Source organism: Epinephelus moara, chromosome 4 (assembly GCF_006386435.1).
Source record: "Epinephelus moara isolate mb chromosome 4, YSFRI_EMoa_1.0, whole genome shotgun sequence".
Taxonomy (NCBI): Eukaryota; Metazoa; Chordata; class Actinopteri; order Perciformes; family Serranidae; genus Epinephelus; species Epinephelus moara.
In genome coordinates, this window is record NC_065509.1 from 32,162,344 (window position 1) to 32,181,184 (window position 18,841).

At 40.7% G+C, this 18,841-nt stretch overlaps 1 protein-coding gene and 1 long non-coding RNA gene across 2 annotated transcripts; one reads left to right on the plus strand and one right to left on the minus strand.

Moving 5' to 3' along the window:
• Positions 1-6,060: 6,060 nt before the first annotated feature.
• grxcr1a (glutaredoxin and cysteine rich domain containing 1 a) lies at positions 6,061-13,408 on the plus strand. Its single transcript, XM_050042631.1, has 4 exons — positions 6,061-6,602; positions 9,766-10,005; positions 10,091-10,156; positions 13,124-13,408. Exons 1-4 carry the CDS (start codon positions 6,204-6,206, stop codon positions 13,301-13,303), a joined length of 885 nt encoding a protein of 294 aa, XP_049898588.1. The 5' UTR covers positions 6,061-6,203; the 3' UTR covers positions 13,304-13,408.
• A 1,412-nt stretch (positions 13,409-14,820) lies between these two features.
• LOC126388971 (uncharacterized) lies at positions 14,821-17,177 on the minus strand. The gene is made up of 2 exons (XR_007569797.1): positions 17,000-17,177; positions 14,821-16,326 (listed from the first exon to the last, which is right to left on the minus strand). It is a non-coding gene; the product is annotated as an uncharacterized LOC126388971 (long non-coding RNA).
• Positions 17,178-18,841: the final 1,664 nt, after the last annotated feature.

The following is an 18,841-nucleotide window of genomic DNA, read 5'->3' on the forward strand; positions in this document are numbered from 1 at the left end:
AATGAGATAAAATGGCTGCTTGACTCAACATGGCGTGGGTGTGTTTCACTGAACTCTAGATAAGCATGTGCCGTCTGCTCATTACAGGACACTAAACAACACAGTGAGCTTGTTTTCATGTAAGTCTTTATCTTAGTTCATCTTCTGTAGTGTCACTGTAGTTGTACCCATGTGAAGTGTTTATCTGGGATAAAACAGCTGAAGAGGGTCTGACTGAAACTGAAAATTAAAATGTATGGAGGAGGGATGATTGAGAGATTTCTGCTCCATTTGATGTTAAAAAAAACGAAATGAAAAATGAAAATGAAATGTAAAACCATGACTGATTTAATCCAGTTATAAGAACAGTGTGTTCAACTGACAGGCAAAGGAACATTTATCCAGCTCCAGCACTGTATAATATAATATAATATAATATAACACAATATAATGAAACCTTTTGTAGTATCAGTATTCAATATCTTTCATTTTGAACAAAAGATTTAATTTTCTTCACAATTCGACTCCTAACCAAGCAGAAACAGAACCAATCATGTAACACTAAAACTCTCCATTGAATCATAAACTGGTTTAAAGCTCTTAAACCGGTATGACCCACTGCACTTTGCAATGGCCTACCTACATTCATGAACACTAATGTAAAAATGCAGAGGTTATTAAAAAAGAAAAGAAAATACTATGAGAAATGTTTTTACCAAAACTTTAAAGGGTGCTGTATTCTCAGTTCGTTGTTGTGGTAGATGATCCGGTAGTGAGTCTTTGTGTCTGTATTTCACTGGCTATCTAAAGGCTACTGCTTTGCACTGCACTGCTGATAATACCATACCAACCCATGGTGGCGGGACCCTCAAATTCCCCCACACTGTCTGTGTCAGCACTGTTGCTGCTGTTAGCACTGTTCATGTTGTTAGCAACGTTAAGGCAGATTTATATGTAGCTACTTACATGGCCTACGCTGTTGTGAACATTTATACTTGTACAGCGGTGTGTCTGTGTCACTCTGCAGTTTCACCTCCAAAACACTAGTTGGTGGTAGGGATTCTGTGAAGTGCTGTAAAGTTTAGTAGATTTAAAACACACTTTGAACACACATTAAACATGGATTAATAGAGACAATTTCAAACACAAGTACACAAATCAGCTTAATTATGACTCGCAGGATTCACAGACAAAGCACTTGTCTTTATCTGGACACATGTTCCCCACAAATACAACATGCTAACGTTATAAGCACAGGCCTATGGTATTTTACATTGTATAAATTAGCCTAGCGGCTAGGGGAGATTTCCTCTTCTCATATGAAGCCAGGGACAACAGCAACATTTTTTTTTTTTAAAGATTATTTTTCTGGGCTTTTTGCCTTTATTGACAGGACAGAGATTGAAATGGGGAGACAGAGAGAGAGTGGGGACTGACATGCAGCAAAGCGCCGTGAGCCGGATTCGAACCCGCGGCCGCTGCAGCGAGGCGATGCCTCTGTACATGGGGCACCGGCACTATCGACTACGCTACCGACGCCCCCAACAGCAACATTTAACAAAGTTAATGTTACAAAATTCAGGTCCATCTAACAATTTTCAGCAATCAAACAACTGTCTTATATTAGACACATTTTCCAAACAAATACAACATGCTAACGTTATTAGCACAAGCCTAAGGCATTTTACATTACATAAATTAGCCTAGCAACTAGCGGAGATTTCTCTCATATGAAGCCAGGATAAATCACTCACAAGACTTACAATGTTATTGTGTGGAGGCTTTATTGTCTTCAAAATGTATTGCTTCTTCTCTGTGAAATAAATGTAAATAAAAGCTTTGTTTCCACTGAGTGAAATGGTTTCCGTTTACAAAAACAGACAGGAGGTCTGTGTCACCGCAACATGTAGCTACATTTCTGGGGAGGTGCATATCAGGCTACGGCGTAGGGTACAACGTAGGGTACGGCATCGACTCAACACTGAAGTATATATCCCGCTCTAGCTCTAGCTGCTAGCCACCAGCTCAGCCACTTCCATGTTTAGAGCTGTGTGGAGACACTCCTAGCTCAGACTCTGAATCATAGATCTGAATGTTGCATACAGCTCCTTTAAGTTAAGGTCCCCTAATTTGCTTTTATCGAGTTTTGCATGTTTGATGTTTTCCAATGTCAAAAATATGCATTTTCAAAGGAAGCTGTGACACAGTTTTGACACAGAAGTCAAAAACAAAAACTTAAAATCAAGAGAAAGAGTAAAATGCAATGAGCATTAAGAAGTGTATAAACTTAAAGTTCCTAAAAACTTGGTTTCAAAGTCTAAGTATTGATCTTTTATAATAAATATTTGTGACCTTGTTTACATCCTCTAAAAAACTCAGCTATTTTGCTTCATCATGACTATGTGTGTGTGTGTGGGTGTTTTAAAGGTACCATATTAGCTCCATTGAACAGTGCTTCTTGACTGGGTCCCCCACAAGGCTGCACATACACACATTTCTGCCAGTGATTTCACACTAATCCACTTATCTACAGGTGGTAGCAATGTGCCAAGAAAACAGAAATGCACCAGTAAACGCAGTGACAAAGAAAGCTGCTGTTGAGTACACATGGATCTCACCCATCCAGGGTTAAAATGTTGAAAATACCTGACTTTGGAAGTAAATGCACTCAATATGTATATTAGACCTCTGGGATACAGGCAGTGCTTCCTGGTGAGTAACGCTGAATGTAAACAGAAAATTTGTTTACAAGAAAACTCCACCGAGCACCTTTAACTGACAGTTACCTGCAGACACACCGTGAGCAAACAACCAAACAGCTGTCAGCGGCTTTGATTCAGATGGTGCTAAATCCCACAGAAGCCCCACAGAAATACATGACATCACCTTTTTTCAGCTGAGCCTCACCCACCTCAGAGCAGCAAGAAGAGCCCCGATAAACAGCACAGACAGAAACTGGTCTAACTTGGACAGAAATATGTGTGTTCATGAAGGACCCCCATCATTCACAGTAAGAGGATGATTGAGAAAATTAGGTTTTCAGGGCTTTTGAAGATGGGAGTCAAGGACTGTTGAAGATCATTACATTTAAAATAAGGAAAAACAGCTCAATAACATTAAGACGAGATTTAAAAAATAAAAGTGATTAAGCCACCCTCAGCCCCTCAGGCAGTAATTTTAGAGTCTAGACACCCTAATGGTATCTAGCATTGGCTATTAGCAGCAATAATATACATCAAGCCTTTACAGGCCATATTTAATAGCTGTTGTGATGTCCTTGTAATAAAAGGCAGTTTAAAGGAGAGTTAGGTCACTTTGGATCAATAAGACTTGGAACCAGAGCCAGACTCATAATACTGCTACAGTCTCAGGATGTCACTAAATCTTAGTTTGACACATTAGACTTCCCCAGATGGATTTCCTCTCATGATCAGCACAGTGTGACACATACAGGTGATGACATGCTGTGTGTGTGTTTATATATATGTGTGTGTGTGAGTAGCTTTTACCTCAGGGGCCAAACTGCAGCACTCAAACAGAGTGGTGCTGTCACCACTATAAGCTGACGTGTCACATCTCCAGGGAGCTGCTTCATCACCTGTGACACAAAAAAACTGGCCGAGGAGTCTCTGTGGGCACGCTGCTGTATTGTGTCACTGTGACATATTATATGGTCTGGTCCTCTTCTGCTCTGTGAGGATGCCCAGTGAACACCTGCACTCCCACTCTGGGTGTAACACAGTAAGCGCTCAGGGGATATCCACTTACGTCATGCGTCCATGTGTTTGGAAGATGTCACTGTATATTTTTTTACTTTGTAATTTACTGTATGTAATGAATAATAATAAAAACGCCACAATGAAAAAAAGTTCCTTGAATGTAGATTTCAGGGGCTATACAGGGGACAGGTGCATGATAGTAGAAGAGGACTTTTATTTTGACATGTTAAAGACATTTACATTATATACTGATTGATACAGTGCATGAAAATTCACCAGAATGCCAGAAATTAGGTGTTTGGTGCTCAAAATTTTCTGGCAGACAACCCACAAACTCACAGTTTTATATGTTTCATATTCCGTCTTATCATAATGGCATACTGGGGGGCTGGAGCCTATCGCAGCTGTCATATTAGTGAGAGGCTGTGTACACCCTGGACAGGTCGCCAGACTATCACAGGGCTGACACATAGAGACGGACAGCCATTCACGCTGACATTCACACCTACGGGCAGTTTAGAGTCAACAATTAACCTAACAAGCATGTCTTTTGAACCCGCAGAAAACCCCCTACACTGACATGGGGAGAGCATGGAAACTAAGGGCCCGACATAAGGGCCCCTCTGGTGGATTCAAACCCTGAATTCTGCGACAGTGCTAACCACTGCACCACCGTGCCACCCCAGTTTTATATGTGTCCCAGTGTTGAAACGAAACCTAGCCTACTAAATTGAAAACTGCAGAATAAAGTTTTCAAAATAAAGGCCATACTTGCATAAATGTGTAGGTTATTTATATGCTTATGCTCTTACTATCACTAGGCTGCCTGATTGACTGTATATTTGTTTATCATTATATCTATATGCATTTTTGCAACATCCTGACCTATTTAGACAGATGCTAAAATGTGCCATGACAGTAAATTTAAATCTATGTCTAAATTTGCACAAGTTTCAAAATTAATTTGTAATTTTAACTGAAACAAACACAGTTAAAACTTATAAAACCAGCAAAACTTTTCAACTAAAACACAGAACCATCAAAATCAAAAACAAAACAACAACAACAAAAAAATCACTTATGTGGGCTAGGCCTATTGGTTTAGAAACGAAGTTTAACAAAAAAGAAGCTATGTTATAGCAAATTGCATGCAAGAATAAAAAGATACAAGATACTTTATTTATATCTAACACAAAGTGTGTAAAGAATTTAAACTAAGCTACAAGCATGCTAGCAGCCTTGTGAGACTGTGGGCACGGCAGTTCTTTGAGCTAAATGCTAATTTCAACATGCTAACAATGACAATATAAATATGCCGATGCTTTACTAAACTAATCTATGTGTTAAATTAGATTCATATGGTTTGCTAAACTGGTTAGCTAACACACTAACTACTTTAGTTAATATCTATTTTTGAAAAAGATTAAAAAAGATGCTATGTTCTAACAAATTGCATATGAAAGAATAAAAAGATACAAGACACTTTATTATTATCTAACACAAATATGTGTATAAAGTTTAAACTAAGCTACAACTATGCTAGCAGCGTTGAGACTGTAGGCATCTAAGTTCTTTGAGCTAAATGCTAATTTCAACATGCTAACAATGACAATGTAAATATGCTGATAGCGAGTAGACTATAGCCTTATGTTTGCTAAACTAATCTACATGTTAGATTGATATGGTTTGCCAAACTGGTTAGCTAACACTAACTAGTTTAGTTAGCGTCTAGTTTTAACATGCTAGCTCGCTTAGCGCATTAGCATGCTATAATTTTTCTAATTAGCCCTGATCACAAAGCACTGCTGAGGCTGATGGGAATATTGTAAATTTAGTGGGTGTTTGTTAAAGAAATGACTGTCGGTAAAATAAAAAAAATAAAAAAATCTTGATTATTCATCAATTAGCCGAGCTGTTGAGATATTTCTGTCTATTCCAAAATGGCTGACTACCCAGCAGATATCGTTTGTGTTAACTAAGGTGTGTGTTCAGTCACACTGTAATTATTATCTACTGTATGTTTTAAATTACCAGGCTATCATGTAGCATACGAGTATAACTGTAATGAATCGTGAAACGTAGCTGACGAAGAGGCTGATGTTTCCTCCCAGCATCGGCTGTCATCTTACCCCGAGAGGAGAAATGTTTGTATGTTTGATTAAAGCACACAAAGTCAGGCCATTAAAAGTCTTCTGTCAAAGCTTTGGTGAAAACTGTGTAAACTGTGATAAATAATTCAAAGACAACGATCACTTTACTTGAGATTAGCTTGCTAGGTTGCCATGGTAGAGATACATGTATTATTTACTGTCAGTGTGAGTCTGACTGCGAGGCAGCTTACAGGCTCTCAGTCGTTTTTAGATCTGTTCAAACAGCGAGGATTAAACAAGGTAGTAATCCATGGGGGACAAACTGGTGTGTCTGAGCTGCATGTCTACCTCTGAATGAGAGGCGAGGAGCTACGCTGCAGTGTTGTGGACCATGTAATGTGGCAGAGGGTTTGCAATGGAGGGGACAATGATGACGGCTGGACAGGAGAAGCCACAGAAGCGGGTGAGGTTCCGCGTGGCTTCAGGGAACAGCGGCCGCGTGCTGAAGGAGATGTTCAAGGATGAGGGGCCTTCAGACTCCCTGGATTCAGACTGCACCAGCAGCTCTGATGCAGAACGGGCCAGCACCCCTTCTACGAGTGGAGACGGACACCTGTATGGATTCCTGGGCTCTGAGCTGGACGACAGCGAGTGTGAGCCTGATGACCTGCTCATGTACGCAGGGGCCACCAAGGACTGGATGTTCACCACTAAGAGGGTCAACATCCTCAGTAAAAACGGGACAGTGAGAGGGGTCAAACACAAAGTCAGCGCAGGTCAGACGCTGTTTGAAAATCTTCCCAATTCCAGCAGTGTAAGTACATCTGACAGGGCCTGCTTTATTTTTCTTGTTTAATACAACCTATACATGACGCCACTTCCCATTAGTGTCGTCCACGTCCTCATGTCTACTTACAGGAAGTAGCTACATGTAGGTGTACAGCTGGGATAAAAGCTCACAATAGAGGACAAGGTCACAGAGCAATTAAAGATTAATGATGCATTTCGTTAAGTGTTTCAAGAGAAACTAATCAGGTTAATGAATTCTCGGCACTTTCTAGTATCCCTGCAGGAACAAGTGTTTGTTATGCTGAGGTAACCCCTGTGCTGATGCAAAGGTGATGTAAAGGGTCATATCGGAGAAGCCATTTCTCTGCAAAGTGGTATTAGGTGAATGAACAGCGTCACTGTGGAGCAGATAAAGCGTCTCATCATGTTGATCTTTCCTTTAGGGGGAAGTTTAAATGCCTATCACCTGAGCTACATTTATGCTAGTGTGGTAAAGCTGTGCAGACTTTACAACTCCATCTACTTTCACCTGCAATAGCATTCAATAAAACATTACATTTTAAAACATTTTATGGACCACCTGCAGCATCTTTAATAATTTACATTCAGTTTGTCTCTGTACAGTTTCCAAACTCTGTTAAAATAAACAGTTACCAAACACTGCCTGGAAGGGAGAATGAGCAGATTAATTTAATAGGATATAAATCTATGGTATTCTTTCTTGAAAGCTGTGCAAATAATACGCAACTTGTTAAATAGTTATAACATGCGGTACCACTTTCTAATAAGGCACCTTCAATAAATGGATTATAAGTGTTAACCTCCAAACACACAGCCACTCAGAGATGAGGCCGAGGAGGGGATTAGTTGCCATATTTGGGATGGCATTTAGTTGGATCCTCACTTCACCTTGACAACCTGTACATCATGTGAAAGTACACACCTCTCACAGGTGCTCAATTTCAACGCAATCACCAGAGAAAAATGTTTATATTGTACATTTCTTCAAACCATGTTACATTTGTACATTATTTTATCGCTGATACGTTGAAACTTTACATTTCTAACACTGTGTTGAAGGTGTGGTTAGGTTAAGGCACAAGCCCACTTGGTTCTGGTGAGGAGAAGATCGCGTTTGGCTTAAAGCACCCATGTTTAGTGCCATAAAAGCTGCTGGAAAAGCACGGATGACTTAGTAGGAAACACTCAGATTTGGTGGCTCAAACAACGGTGGAAACACTGCACAGCCAATGTTGTTAGTTTGAACAGTGGTTTGCAGCTTCACAGGCATCTTGCCTCAACAAGCTAGCCACCATCCCCTACACTTCCTGATGACAAAGTCAGCTCATGTACTATGTCACGTAAGAAACAGTGATATGCTATGTATGAACCGTGCAAATGTAACATAGTCATTGTTTGCAGAAACGTACAATGTAAACATTTTCCTTTGGTGACTAGGCTGTAATTTACAACAGGACCTGTATACTGAACATTTTTTAATTAAGATTTGCACTGTTTGTGCTTAAAGGGACAGTTCATCCTAAAATCAAATATACGTATTGTCCCTCTTACCTGTAGGACTGTTTATCATTGTAAGTTGTTCTGGTGTGAGTTGCAGAGTGTTAGAGATATCAGCTCTAAAGAAGTCTGCCTTCTCTTAAATATAATGGAACTAGATGGCACTCGGCTTGTGGCGAAAAAAAGTGCCAAAAAAACAAAACAAAAAAAAACGTGAAAAATCCAACAACAATGTCTCTTTCCAGAAAGTATGACCCAGTGACTTAAGATAATTCACAGACCTTGTTGTGAGCAGATTCATGTGGGAGCTATTTTCTTTCTACCAGACTACACCTGCTAACTGTATCACCACGCAAGCGTGCATCTGCAGCTGTTGAGTTTTTCAAATATATTTTTGTAGCACTTTGAGCACAAGTCAAGTGCCATCTAGATCCATTATATTTGAGATTAAGCAGACATCTGTTTTGCTCCAACACTCATCAATTCACACCAAAAGAATCTACATTAATAAATAGCTCTACACGTGAGAAGAAAGAAATGCGTATTTTTTATATTGGGGTGAACTGTCACTTTAAGTTTTGATTTCATTGGTATCTTGACTAAGTTTGACTTTTGGATTGTAAACTTCAAAGTATTCCAGTTTATTTTGCTTTTTTATTTTCAGCTTGTGAACATAAAAAGGGACTTATATCCATCAGTTATAAGCCAGTGAGAAGAGCAGCCTTTAGGTTGATTGGTTGATGTTTTGTGTTAAGGCAGTTACAAATGTTGTTAATGTGGATTTTTAAGTATTTAAGGAGCAGTGTGTAGGATTTAGTGGCATCTGGCACTGAAGACAGCAGATTGCAACCAGGGGAAATGTATCCCAGTTAGAATTCCTTCAGTGTTCATTGTTCAGAGGGTTTTTACTGGGAGCCTAATTATCCACAGGGGTCTGTTCATCTCCAAAACAAACTTCACATTACAAATCAGTGTTTCTCCAACACGCGCCACAGATGGTCATGGACAAGCCACTAGACCCTTTTTCACTGATAATTTAAGGTCCAAACGTTAAGGAGGTTTTAACCAGGAGGCAAATTATCTGCAGAGGTCTCTTCCTCTCCAGAACAAACAGAATCAGTGACGTAAACTTGTAAAACATTGAATGAAGCAGTTTAACATTAAAAAAAAGAAAAGTTTTCCGACAGTCTCAATGCGGAAGAGCTGCTAACTATGGTGAAAATACAAATTGCCGTATCTCGAGTCAGTGTTTTGTTTATGCATTCTGGGCTACTGTTGGAACATGGCCGTGCAACATGGCGGACTGTGTGGATGAGGACCTGCTCCCTTTGTAGATATAAACATATAAGCGGCTTATTCTAAGGTAACAAAAACACAACGACTCTATCCCCCACAATCTGACATACTGGATCTTTACAGCCATTAACCACAACTTATTAGAAACGTAGTTCCAAACATAAGAAACATTGCTATTAGAGAACAGTAAGAGTGAAAAAATTATATTGTCAGTATTGATAACATAACTAAGAGGCATTTGAGAGGCTGATATCTGAAGTACATATACTGAAATTTTACATCATTATCTTGCTGCTCGGAGGTTTAATCTCTGTATAGTTATTTGAACCTTCTGGATAAAAACGACTACACTAAGGACTTTCACTTCCTCTTAGATGGAGTTCTCTCTTGAATTTGGGCGGATAGTGATCTACACTACAAGCTTCCGTGTGGTGAGGACGACCTTCGAGCGCTGCGAGCTGGTCCGGAAGATCTTCCAGAACCACAGGGTGAAGTTTGTGGAGAAGAACATCGCTCTGGACAGCGAGTATGGGAAGGAGCTGGAGGAGCGCTGCAAACGTGTGGGAGAACCTCCTTCATTACCCGTTGTGTTCATTGACGGACACTACCTTGGGGTCAGTTCTTTTTCTTCCTCCTGTCTTATATCTGACATCAATATTTTGGACGCTGAGGTAATTAAAAATAGTTTTTGTTTTGCAGGGTGCTGAGAAAATTCTAGGCATGAATGAATCAGGAGAGCTTCAAGATCTTCTGACAAAAATTGAGGTTGGTTTTCAGTGTTAGCATTAGAAATCACACTCTGAATAATTGATGTTGGGCAAATAGCTGATTTCCTGTGAATCAGGTTGAGTCAGCCACTTGGTTTGACACATGATGTTTAATCATTCATGTGTTTCATGTTTAGCACATATCATATTAGGCATAAGGTAATTATAAAGTCATGATAAATTAACGCTTTGTGTTTGCCCAATGTGACTGAGATGAACTGAGTGCTAACAGGAGCAGTCGTTTCCCCTCTCACCAGTCGTGTCATCAATAAAACATGAGCAAACTGCAATGTAAAAGATGCATGCACATCAATAAGTGACCATCAATAATGGAGGGCATGCTATTGATTCTGCCTCCAACACATTTGTTCAAACACACCGACGCAGAGCACAACGCTTGGTGGTACAAACCGACATCGTGTAAACTATTTCTGTTTCTCACGGAGCTGCACAAACGCCTGTCACACACGCACTGGCCTTTTCTCAGGCCTCGGTTGTAATTTGGACCCAACGAGAGTCTTCATGAACGAATACAAAGCAGTGTTATGACATTTAAGTCATGCATTCCAGTCACTGCAGGCTATTAAAAAAAAGTATGCAGCTCTGAAAGGTCATGCATACTCTAATCAGTCCAGAACTGGCCTGTAACATGGCTTTACTGTGTGTTTATAGCTGCAGAGCTATGTCCCGACAAAACCTCAAATGTGGAACAGAAGTTAGGACTAAGAGAATAATTTAATATTTTGGAAATGACCTTTCTTGCTGAGAGTCAGATGAAAGGATTGATACCTTAATAAATAGCTGAATTAACTGTATTAATGTTGATTGATGTGGATTTTATGTAGATGGAACAGGCAGCAGCTTGTTGACACTTCTTTTTTTACACAAAAATCCACAATAAAATAATAACAGCAGCTATTGAAACATAGTGGCCTCTCAAGAAAGACAAGCACATCTCTATTTTTTTTTTATCAAGTTGGAGATACCGTCCCTGTAGGAAATTCCCAGTGTCTTCTACTTGGAGTTACACCTCAGAGGATGCCGTGAACAGTTATTCTGACAAGGTTGCTTCTAATTACGGTCTAAATGAGTGGTTCCCATCTGGTCCAGCCATGGGGTCCAGATTTCTCCTCAGTCATTAGTTCAAGGTCCACACAGTTTAATACATTCAGCGTCATACCTGCATTTGGCCATGTCATCCAGCTAGTTTGCCGTCTCTGTTAAGCAGCTGCCTGTTAGCTGCCTACTTCGAAGTAAAAGCTTTGTGCCAGAGGGTCACTGTATTTCAAAATAAAGTGTGTTTTTCTACAAATCTGACACATTATTGAGTCACTTGTGGTCCATTCAGAATGGACTTGCGACCCACTTTTAGACCACTAGTCTAAATTATATGAAATGAACATGGCATATGTGCCAGACTATTTATGAGTTTGGGCTAGTCTCCGTTTTAGCCCAGGAATAGTTTGGCACATTGCTCTCTATAACCAAAATTTGTACAATTAGTTTTTGTATGAACTAAACAAATGAGATATAATGACTGAGATTTGGATGTGCCGGTAGGGTGTTTATTCTACATTTGGTCAGAGCCAGGCTAGCTGTTTCCCCTGTATCCAGTCTTTATGCTAAGCTAAGCTAAGCTAAGCTAACGTAGTAGTGAGCTGTATCGATCTTCTCATCTAACTTTTACAACAAAGACAAGAAGAGTACTTCCCAAAATGTTGAATTATTCCTTTAAAGTTTAAGGTTAGTAATTTGTACCAAATTCAACTTATCTAAAGGGACAGTTCACCTCAAAAATCAAAACCACATATTTTTCCTGTTACTTGTAGTACTATTTATCAATCTAGATTGTTTTGGTGCGAGTTGCTGAGTGTTTGAGATAGCAGCCGTGGAGATATCTGCCTTCTCTCCGACATAATGGATCTCGACCAGTAGTTCCCAACTGATGGGTCACAGTCCAAAAGTGGGTTGCAGGCTCATTCTGAATGGACCGCAAGTGACTCGCAAACATGTCAAGTTTGTAAAAAAACAACTTTATTTTTAAGTACAGTGAATTTCAGCACAGAGCTTTCAATTCCAAGTGCTGTTTTATGTTGTAGAGAGAGTGACTAACAGACAGCTACATAAAAGAGACAGCAAACCAGCTCAACAACATGGCCAAACGCAAGTATAATGCTAAATGTATTAAACTGTAGGACCTCAAACTAATGATTACAGTGAAATTTGGACCCCATGACTGGACCAGTTGGGAATTACCAAACTAAATGTCACTTGTCCTGTGATGTTCAAAGCACCACAAAAACAAAAACACTCAACAGCAATATCTCTTTCCAGAAATCACGACCCAGTTACTTTAGATTATTCGCAGACCTTGTCCTGAGCAGTTTCATGTAGTAACCATTTCCCATCTACCAAACTACACCTGCTAACCGCATCACCGCACAGAAAGATGCATGCTTCTACTGCTTGCTCACCCAGCACCTGAGCTAGCTATTGTTACAGCTCAGCCGAGGAGGACGGCATTAATGTTTACATTTCATGCTGTCACGAGCATAAGCCTTCTGTGTAGTGATGCAGCCGCCGGATGTAGTTTGGTAGACAGAAAATAGCTCCCACATGAAACTGCTCCCAACAAGGTCTGTAGATTATCTTGAGTAACCGAGGAGCTGGGAAAGAGACATCGGTTAGGGTTTTCAAATTAATTTTTTGGCGTTTTGAGCACCACAAGCTGAGTGCCATCTAGTTCCATTATATTGGAGAGAAGGCAGACATCTCTACGGCTAATATCTTCAACAACTCACACAAAAATAATCGAGATTAATAAATAGCACTACACATAAGAGGAAAACATGTATACTCTGCATGTCAAAACAAGGAATGCAGGGAATGTAGCTTTTTTAGGTCTCAGTATTAAAAGTTGGACATCTTATCTGGACTGTAACTATTTATCTATCCCTGTATCCAGAGGGTGCAGCAGCCCCAGACGTGCCAGACCTGTGGGGGCTTCGCCTTCATCCCGTGTCCAATGTGCCATGGCAGCAAGATGTCCGTGTTTCGCAACTGCTTCACGGATTCCTTCAAAGCCCTCAAGTGCACTTCCTGCAACGAGAACGGCCTGCAGCCCTGCGTGAGTTGCAGCCACTGAGGATGTTAAGTGCCTGACCCAACATCCTTAACTTCCCTCTCTGGGACTTCACGCGGGACTTTCAACTGGACTGTAACACAGGCGGTGACATGAGACACAGCAGGACTCTTCCTCCATGGCCATTGTTAGTAAGGAGAAAAGGAATTTGTAATAAAATTGTGAATCTGTGGATCTGTTGGTGTCGTACATTTCTCTGTAGATCTTCAACTCTTTATGATCTGACACATAACAGCAGGTTCCTCCATTAGATTACTGCAAAAGTCACAGTGAGAGGTGTCTGTAAACATGTCTGTCCACCAAGGAGTCGTGAACTAGTTTCACCTCTGGTAAGCTTGTTATTTAATTAGCAAGGACGCTCCTTCATTAACAATGCTCTCATTACTAATCCCATATCAGACAGAGTTAAGGATAACAGAGACACACAGGGGAGAGAGGGAAAGGGAAAGGGCTCAATTTGCAGCCAGTAGAGGGCATGAAACTGGACCTGTGCTCACAGCGGAGCTCCTCACATCATTCAAACTTCATATAAAACTTTAAAAATGGAAGATTAGTTTTAGCTAGGTGTACCTAATAAACTGGCAACTGGGTGTTTATCAGAAAATATGGCAAACACACACACTCAAAGTTCTAGTGTGTAAGATTTAGGAGCATCTTTTGGCAGGAATTGATTTTAATATTCATGACTATGTTTCAATTAGTGTATAAGCACCTGAAAATAAGAATCATTGTGTTTTCGTCATGTCAGAATGAGTTGTCTTCATGTGGAGAGGATTCTCTTACACAGAGTCCACCATGTTGTTTCTACAGTAGCCCAGACTGGACAAACCATGTTCGTGTTTTCACGTTGGCCACTGTCGTTCTCCTACAGCAGGGGTCAACAACCTTTACTATAAAAAAAGATACATTTTTGGCCAAAAACAATCTGTATGGAGCCGCAAAACATACTTGAACCTTATAATGACGATCTAAATGAGCCTATCAACATTACTAATGGCTCCAACTGAGCATTCATTGCTATCTTTTAACACAAGGTTGCTCCTCTTTACAACATTGGTGGTTAAAGCAAACAAATCTGCCTGCACACCATTAAATTGTCTGTTGTCCATTATTTTTTGGATTTGCCTAGCTAGGGAGACTCAAGAGGGGCCACCGCCATTGAGATTTGGCAAAATTTAGAGGAAAAGGTGCCAGGCCGGAGACATATGATGCTCATTTTAGTTGACGAAATGTTAAAACATCATTTTAATCTGTGTGTAGGCAACACATTTTTACAATCAGATAATGTAAAATGTCTCTAGGCCTAAAACAAAGATGTATGGAATTTAAAATGTTAAAAAATAACTGCTATTTATTTTTGACAAATCCACAGGGAGCCGCTGTAGTGGAGATTAAGAGACACATCTGGCTCCAGAGCAGCAGATTGCCTTCCCCTGTCCTACATGGTTGACACACACCACTAGATGCCCTTAAATCCTACACACTAGAACTTTTAATTTAAATAAATCAAGGAAATCAAACAACTTTAAACCATTTTAATAGTATATTGGATATTTCTGGTGCTACATTCGCTTAAACAAATAGCTGATTGATTGACAAAAGCTGCTCTGAAATGGCGTCTACTTAGGGCAACAAAAATGTTAATCCTGGTTGCGTCGGTACAATGGACAACCAAGAAAGGACGACAGAGGAGATACCCACACACCGATACACCGATTTTATCATTTTTTGCACTTTGAGCACCTTTTTTTTTTTTTTTAAATAAATTGACATCTTTTTGTATTGATTTTAGCCTGGGAACCTATTTTGTGGCTGTCTAGCCCAATTATATTGGTGAGCGGGTGTCTCCTCTGCTGTCCTGTCTTAGAAAAAGCAACTATTCCGATAATCGATTAATCGTTTAAGTAATTTTTCAAGGATAAAGACCCTGTTTTAATCAAGAGGATTTGCTGGTTTCCTTTGTCCAGCTGTGAGTTGGACAAAACAAAGATATTTGAAGAGGTCGCATTCGACTGCAAGAATTTGTATCTGTGAGAAATTGTGATTTTTAAACGTATTTTCTGAGTTTTTGTGACCAAACGATTAATCGATAATGAAAATAATAGTTGCAGTCCTGGTCTACATGTATACAGAACAATGACCTATCCAGCCTCAGTTTGTGGCTCTCATGATTTTAAGTTGGGTTAAATCTTTCATTACTCAATCAATCAATCAAACACCAGAGGCGGGATAAAAACTAAATAAAGAAATAGAAGAATATGCCAGCTAAAAAAAACAGATTAATATAAATAAATACACAATAATCATACATACAAAATAAATAAATAAATAAATAATAACACATCATGGCAGAAAAGGGCACAAATTAAAATTAACCAAAATGCAAGAAATTAGTTTTTTGATGCTTATTCTAGCAAACCCCCCAAACCTACGCCCTTGTTTCCAATGACTTCTCCAAAGACGAAAGATTTCTAGTAAAATGGGGTTGCTCAGCCCTGTGACTTGAATGTAATTGTAATACATGAGATGCACAAACGAGTTAATCCAGAAGGCAGCACACAATGCAATGTGACTAATTGGTTCAATAATGCATTGGCTGCAGAGGGATTTAGCTTTGCATTGAATAATTCAGCCCAGGGAGAACTTAATGTGCCCCAATTTTTCCTTTAACCTTAAAAACCAAAGCAATGCATTTCAGTATTTGACGACATCAGCATGAAAAGACAAGTCACTCCGCTGCCAGCGGTCCTCGCATGCGATCTTCGCCGTTTAGTGTTTTTTAACGGATGATGTCATTCGTTGGCTGCCATCCAAAGGGTCAGAGAAACGCAGCGCCCGTGCAGCTCAGCTCTCTATGCTGTCATAGCCCTGTACAATGCTGCTTGAACATGATTAGACAAGGCAGCACTGTAAAGAGGCTAAAAGCGTAGAGCAGTGTGGTGATGATGATGATGGTGGTGATCATCCGCCATGAAGACCTTTCCTGCCATCACACACTACCTGGATTGTTCTAGATGCTCCTGCACCTGTGATTGAAACAGCAAATCGATTATTTAGAGGAAGAAAAAACAGCAAAAACATGGGTTTTGTGCATGGGTAATGGGAGGTGATTGCATCGCAGAACAAAACCTCGTTTCTTTAATTCAATTCCGCACCGAAGAGTAATGGGGTTTTGGATTTGGTAACCGCAGGCTTGTGGTGATGGAGGGGAGGTTGCATGAAAATCAGAGACCCCAACTGTGCGGGTTTACTGCGCCCCCATCTGTGGGCTGCTGGAGACGAAAATATTGGAGAGAGGGGGGAGATGCATCGAATATTATGACAAAACAGCTTCATTTTAATTAAATACGCTCGTAAAATAAAGCAATAAATGGTGGTGAAAGTGACGGTGTGATGTGCAGGAGGCTGCGGAAGGATTCAAGATGTGTTTGGTGATCTCCAGACGTGTACAGGCGCGTCTCGACGCATGTTTCCTGTATAATAATGGAGCCAAATCAGCCTCAGGATCTGCTGCTATTTTTTTTTTTTTAATCAACGTGCACAAGCGACCCTTTGCTTCTCTGCGGAGGGGAGACATGAAAGGACACAAGATGGGCAGCGGCACTGGCACAACTGACTTGGGAATGGTATGACGAGACATGACACTGATATGCGCGCAACACCCAAAAATGTTAAGACAACATTTAATGGTCTAAAAACCTGCAGTGGAGTTTGTCCGCATTGTCTCCGCTCTCCGGGGCTCGGCGAAAAAATTATTTCAGTCGAGTAGTCTAGCGTGGGTCCAGCCGCGGTGCTGTGCGTAATGTTTTGAACGGTCGGTCAATGCGCAGACTGGTTGGAAATGACTGTTTTTATTGACGTCAGCGTACAGGCTAGTGCCCCCCCCCCTCCCCCCTCCTCTCTCATCCCTACAACTGCACCATCTAATGGACTTGGGTTTACATTCCAGTCAACCATCGGAGCTTTAAACAGGAAACAGGCCCCCCAAATCCAAAATGCAAGGATTGAAAATGTACCTTTGTTCTGTAACAGATGCTTCAGAAGGTCTTCAGTGCACCAAAAGATCATTCATTGGTGTTTATAATCCGGGTCCTTGAAGATCCCCAAACATCTCGAGAAGGTGGCATTAATGTTCTCCATAATATTAATCACATACAGGGCCGGACCTAACACTGTCAGCGCCCTGGGCAAGAATTCCCGGGCAGACAGACAGGAACAAGATCTTGAGAGACCACCTAAGTTAACAGCATTAATAAACAAAAGAATACAATATGTGCAAATTTAGGCTTTTTTCTGTCTCCTTTTCGTACTGCATGCCGGATCTGTGTATACTCCATTCCACCATATTCATCGATGACCTAGCATGTTCTGACTGTGATCAGTTGCTCCAGGATTTCTCAGGCATTCTTTGGGGTTGTTGCGATCTGAAATGTCGGATTTCACCGCAGTTTTTCTAAAATGAAAATTGCAGAAATAGTTGTCCTGGGTCCAGAGCCCATTATTTTGAGCATTCAGTGTTTCCCACAGAATAAGAATCTATAGCCCTTATAACACAGAGATCGCACTACAGGGCCGCTAAGAAGTCTCTTCTTCATGCTGCCTTTGCATTTTTACACAGAACTAAACAATGACAGCATCATGTTGCTCTAGTGTGTGATTTAAGACAGCAGGCTGGCATTGCACAAGCAAAAGAGGTGTGATGGGTGTGCGCATAACACAATACCGTTGACCTCCGGTGTGACATGTAATGAAAGCCTTAGTAGTGCTTTACAAACAATAATGTTGGTATAACATAACAATCATTTACCATCCCTATTATATGGCAGCTAATCTCGTCCTGTGCTCGGAGGGTTAGGACCTGATTGTTTTCCAAATTTGTGGACATATTTGTATGCTGTTGTACTTCGAGTTAGCTGCTGACTGCTAGCAGCTGCTTTTTAAGTCTCCCTTATAACACATCGTCAAAACGTCACACCCCTTCTGCCCATGATCCCGTACCGCCAACTGTCCTTTTTATACAAATGATGTTTCTGTTATTGCTTCAAGTGCCTGCTCAAAAGCAACCCTGCATTCTGCAACTGTACCTGTTATACAGAATGGCGAGGTGACGTAAAAGTGTGACATTCCCAACTTGAAGAGGCAGTGTAAAAGGGGCTTAATTGTGCTGGTAGGAGGAGGGGGGTGGTGGCTGACAGCTGACAATCAGCCGTCGCTGCTGTTCAAAGCAGCGCTGAAGGACCGTCCCTGTGAGCCACTCCCCTCCTACCATCTCTGCCCTGTTAGCACGAGCTAACACTGCAGCAGTGGCTACATCCAACACCAAGCTGTTTAGTGGTCACAACAGTCTCACACAAACACCGAAACAGTTCGAATCTGCCGTCCCAGGTACCCCTACTACTGACCAACTTTTTTTAAATCATACTTTTGGATAATTTCCCCCTTATGTTTAATTTTTCTGAATAAAAAAACTCTAAAAATTGGAAGGTGGGGTTGGCATACCCCTCTCTGGATGGCACCCTAGGCCGTCGCCCATTTCACCTA

Bases quoted from the DNA above. Each gene is read 5' to 3' on its own strand.
- grxcr1a (XM_050042631.1), top strand. From the start codon at position 6,204: ATGGAGGGGACAATGATGACGGCTGGACAGGAGAAGCCACAGAAGCGG. The intron at 6,603-9,765 runs GTAAGTACATCT...ACTTCCTCTTAG, and splicing joins ATCTTCCCAATTCCAGCAGT to ATGGAGTTCTCTCTTGAATT. The intron at 10,006-10,090 runs GTCAGTTCTTTT...TTTGTTTTGCAG, and splicing joins TTGACGGACACTACCTTGGG to GGTGCTGAGAAAATTCTAGG.